Raw genomic sequence first — 4,183 nt, 5'->3', positions numbered from 1 at the left:
TTACATAATTGGTTAACAAAGCGGGATCCTCTACCACTTAACACATCATAATTGAAATCCCCCAGAATAAAACATTCAAAGCCAGTTTGAGTGGCTAAAGAGTTTGTTGAAATAATCTACATCAGAGTCAGAGGGTCTGTAAAATGTCCCAATTAGTATAGACTAATACACATGCACCTTCTCATCCAGGTAATAAAGTGGTCATCGAGCAGTGCTGCATCAATAATAATGACAAAGCCATCCGGAATGGCAAAGTGAACAGCAACGAACATTGATGATATACCCTGGGTAGATCAGAGACATGATTAGGATACCCCCGACTCTAAAATATTTCATACCACGGATTCTCACACGTTTCGCTTATCAGTAGATCACTCCTTTCCACGGCTATTTTACTTTTTGTCATAATTGAAAAGTATGCAATGTTTCTCTCATTTTGCATATCCATATATCATACTTTGCATTATACTCTGTGGCTTATACTTCATAGAAATTGTTAAACAATGTACCTGTAATTTCCCGAATGGATACTTTGTATTATGTTTTTGCTTTGTTGGATGGAGAGTACAATAATTATTGAATTGGAATTGAAATATTCTAAGAGCGATAAATTTCTTTGCGGCCCTATACGGCACTTTAGGCAGAATGGTATATCTTAGGAAGTTTGTAGGACGATGTGATTATAAATTTTGTATTTAGCGGAGAATCTGGTGAGGAGGGCATAGGTGAAGTAGCAGAAGAACATCAGCAGCTCTGCTATGCCAAACACGACGAATGCCAGACGATAGTCAGACGTAACATCGAAGAGGAGACCTGAGGTGAAATGGAAAGAGTAAACAGAGTAATGAGTTTCCATCTGGCCAGACGAGTTAAGAAAGAATCATAACTGGCAAGCTAGCTTTTCTTGACTTGTTTGAAATGTGGAGGTAACAATTAGGACTCGATGAGTAACGTGTGATGTAAAGGGCTGTGGAATTTAGATAAAATTTGTTTCTGGAAGTCGCTGATTGGCCGAAACTCTGTCATCCTTTCAACTTACATGCAAATTGCCCGCTAATAATTCTTTGTTTGCAAGCTTAACGTCTTACCATCTACTTTACAGGATGGAGACTGTGACTGTGTGTACGTAGTAACTTAATTTTGTCAAAATATTCAAAACTTTTTCAAGCGAAAGTGTACAGTGTACATTCTCTCAAAAAATAATGAAAAGTAAACAAAATAAGCGTCCGACTTCAATAAACGAACAAACTCCATAACGTACTATCAACATTAGCGATGTGTCAGTAGTATATAGAATGAGTAATTCACCTGTGACAAAACTTCCTGTCAGGGTCCCGGCTCCATATGCGACTAATGTGAGACCAAGCCCCATGTTGAAGTCTTCTGGTGGAACAGCATACTTGACACCTACGACGATTAAGGCACACTGGCTGTAGAGGATGAAGCCGATGATGAAAGCATGCATGGCCTGAAAGGGGAAACTGCTGTCAATGTAATCAAAAAAGAACACCACGGAACCAACGAGGCCGGAGACAGCGGCAGCATCGACCCCACTGTTCGGCTTGAAATAGAGCAGGGACGAAGATATGGCAAGTCCGAAAAACCCACCGATACCGCCGATCATCGCTAGATACGATCCGTTGGATTGAGATATTCCTAAGTACTCTGCATGAGGAACAAGAAATAGCGTCCATCCAGCCCAAACAGCCATCAGGAAGAAGTTTGATATGACAAACAGCGAGAAGAGCGGTGATCGATGCAAGACTGACAGGTTTGTTGCTTGGCAGAGGTAGGTACTATACCTAGCTAAGAAGTTGCGCCGTCGATCTTTCTTGGGTGGTACACCGTTATATCCGATGTCCTCTGTGGGACAGTTTTGAACTTCTCTGTGGTTGGATTCCGAAGTGGGCAATTGCTTGAAATCGACAAGTTTCTCAGGAGCTGAAGATTTTGTCAGGGGCCTGAGAGTCGCGGCGCAGGCAAAGGTGTTCATGTAGAGGGAAGCCAGGATAAAGATGGTTCCCCACAGTCCGTAGTATTCGAACAACTTCTCGGACACGACTGGTAGCAAGAAAGCACCGACTGGTGAACCCATGATTGCAAGTGTGTTGATCACTCCGAACCTGACCGGAAAGTGTTCGTTGATGCCGAGTATGGTGCATATAATCAAAATGTTGTTTCCTATACCTGGGAATCGAGAAATGAAAGCAGGGACCCGTTAACAATGCCATGATCTCGTTTGTTGGATATCGTGCACAAATTCCTCTCTACACATAATGAAGAAAGTCGTAGATAGAAATAATCTAGATAAAAAGAAACAAAACAAACTGGGCGTTCAATTACCACAGTCATGATCTGCGTTGCAGTATGATTGTGCAGTTCCATGAGTGCTCTAGTTAACGTGGTATGATCAAATCCTTAAAGATGATGCAGTAGCTTAGAATCAGTACATGCTCACCGAGGAAGGACATGGAGAAACCTAGAGCCACCGCGCTCTTTGAAAAAGATGCCGAGACCAGTCCGACGCTGCAGGAGATGGCACCAAGGAACGCCGCCTTTCGAGGGGAAGTCCGCTTGACGAGGTATGATAGAAAGGGCGCTGTCGGGAAGAACAAAATCGAAGACAACAAGGACATTCCTTTTACCAGTATATCATGGTGACCCATAACCTTTCCTCATAACTTCCCCAAAGAACTAAACAAAATGTGTAATGATTATTTCCCCCTTCTCTGATTATCATCATAATCCACAAACTACCGATGATGGGTGTGTAAAATCCAGCAATACCTTACGTATATTTCAAATTCGTTTTACATAGAAAATGCCTATATTTCTTTAGGATAAACATTGTATTTGAGATTTTCCTCATAGCATTCTCCAAAATGTTCCCAGATGTATATTCTGAGTGTCTTTGTTGAATGAAAGTACAAGCACCAATAAAATAGTATAGTACACTGTACTAATTTCATACATTCAAAAAAGTAATTTTTAATCATCGTTGACTCAACGTGTTGATCGTTTCATATAATACATTTACCATGTTTTATATGGAATATGTTTAAAGGCCGTGGGCATTTTTTCTTTTCCTGCCTTTTTCCAGCTCGCTCACTCCACTTGTTTGCAATCCTGAAGACAATCGTCATTGGAACATCTCAGTATGATACACAAAGCATGGAACGTAATAATTACCTCGGCCATATAGTAAACTGGGCTGGCGGAACCGGAAGGCACCCCGCCCCCTTTTTTTTTACTCCGGAAGTGGGACCCAGAGCGATTCGTTTGTTTTCCTTTTCTGAAGAAAGCCGGGAGTGATATCAGAAAGGTTTTGTTGTTGTTGTTGTTGTTGTGTGTGTATGTGTGTGTGTGTTTTGTTTTGTTTTGTTTTTTTTGCTTGTCAGCTGAAGAAACCCGGGAAATGTTTTGCCTGTTAACTGATGAAACCCGGAAGGGGCACCAGAAATATAAACTGCCCCCCTCCGCTCTTGAAAACTTGGCGCCAGCCGTGATAAACCTTAAATATAAAGCTATTTCGCCACCACCCTTGCCCCTTTTCACCCTGCACTCTTATTACACAAATGAAAGCAATAGAATGACCTGTCCTCGAGTCGTGAGAGAGTGCTGTCGTCAACAGCAGACTGTAGGGTTATTTCACATTGGAATAACACTATAGTAATGAACCCTATAGACAAGAAAGAGTCATGACATGGTTAATACATGTACTTCTGTCGTTCAACATGACGAACAAGCGGATATCCTGAGAGATAGGGTTTTCACCGCATAAAAGTGCATAACGCGGCACCTGCGAAGCTGGGGATAATGACATTAATCTCTGCCAAATTGATAACCCAAGGACACTCCTTTTTTAAAGGGCACTCCTTTTTTAACCTTCAAAAGTCGGAGTCAGATTCCCTGCCTACAACTTGTTTGAATGAGTACTAAATTTTTCAGGAATTTTCTGAAATTAATCACTAAATATCTACAGTGAAAAGTGATTGTCTCACTTGGAGGAGAGCTTTTGATCATTGATATTGAGCAGGATGAGAGGATTCATCTTGTTCAAGATCGGTTCGTTGACTTGAACAAGGTACTTTCTGTGCCTGATGAAAAGCGGTTATCAGGTCACCGACCTGCAAGTCAGCAGGGTGAACCGAACCGAAGACGATGATTAGGTGTGACTCCTTGC

General features: G+C 41.6%; 1 protein-coding gene across 1 annotated transcript; it reads right to left on the bottom strand.

Annotated features, from left to right (window-relative positions):
* Window positions 1-655: 655 nt before the first annotated feature.
* On the bottom strand, window positions 656-3,143 carry LOC139741884 (monocarboxylate transporter 12-like). The gene is made up of 4 exons (XM_071652459.1): window positions 3,110-3,143; window positions 2,459-2,599; window positions 1,309-2,187; window positions 656-813 (listed from the first exon to the last, which is right to left on the bottom strand). The coding sequence occupies exons 1-4, from the start codon at window positions 3,141-3,143 to the stop codon at window positions 656-658; spliced, it is 1,212 nt and encodes a 403-aa protein (XP_071508560.1).
* Between the last annotated feature and the right edge of the window lie 1,040 nt (window positions 3,144-4,183).

The sequence above is a fragment of the Diadema antillarum genome, unplaced genomic scaffold, assembly GCF_040938485.1.
Source record: "Diadema antillarum isolate AM-2024a unplaced genomic scaffold, OU_Dant_1.0 seq00000961_RagTag, whole genome shotgun sequence".
Classification (NCBI taxonomy): domain Eukaryota; kingdom Metazoa; phylum Echinodermata; class Echinoidea; order Diadematoida; family Diadematidae; genus Diadema; species Diadema antillarum.
The sequence above is the reverse complement of the archived record's forward strand: the minus strand, read 5'-3'. Positions and strand labels throughout refer to the sequence as shown.

Excerpts from the sequence above, each read along its gene's own strand:
- LOC139741884 (XM_071652459.1), bottom strand. The coding sequence starts at position 3,143 with ATGACGATTGTCTTCAGGATTGCAAACAAGTGGA. Across the intron at positions 2,600-3,109 it reads CAGGATTGCAAACAAGTGGA|CGCCCTTTCTATCATACCTC; the intron begins GTGAGCGAGCTG and ends TCTTCCCGACAG. Across the intron at positions 2,188-2,458 it reads TTTCTCCATGTCCTTCCTCG|GTATAGGAAACAACATTTTG; the intron begins GTGAGCATGTAC and ends CTCGATTCCCAG.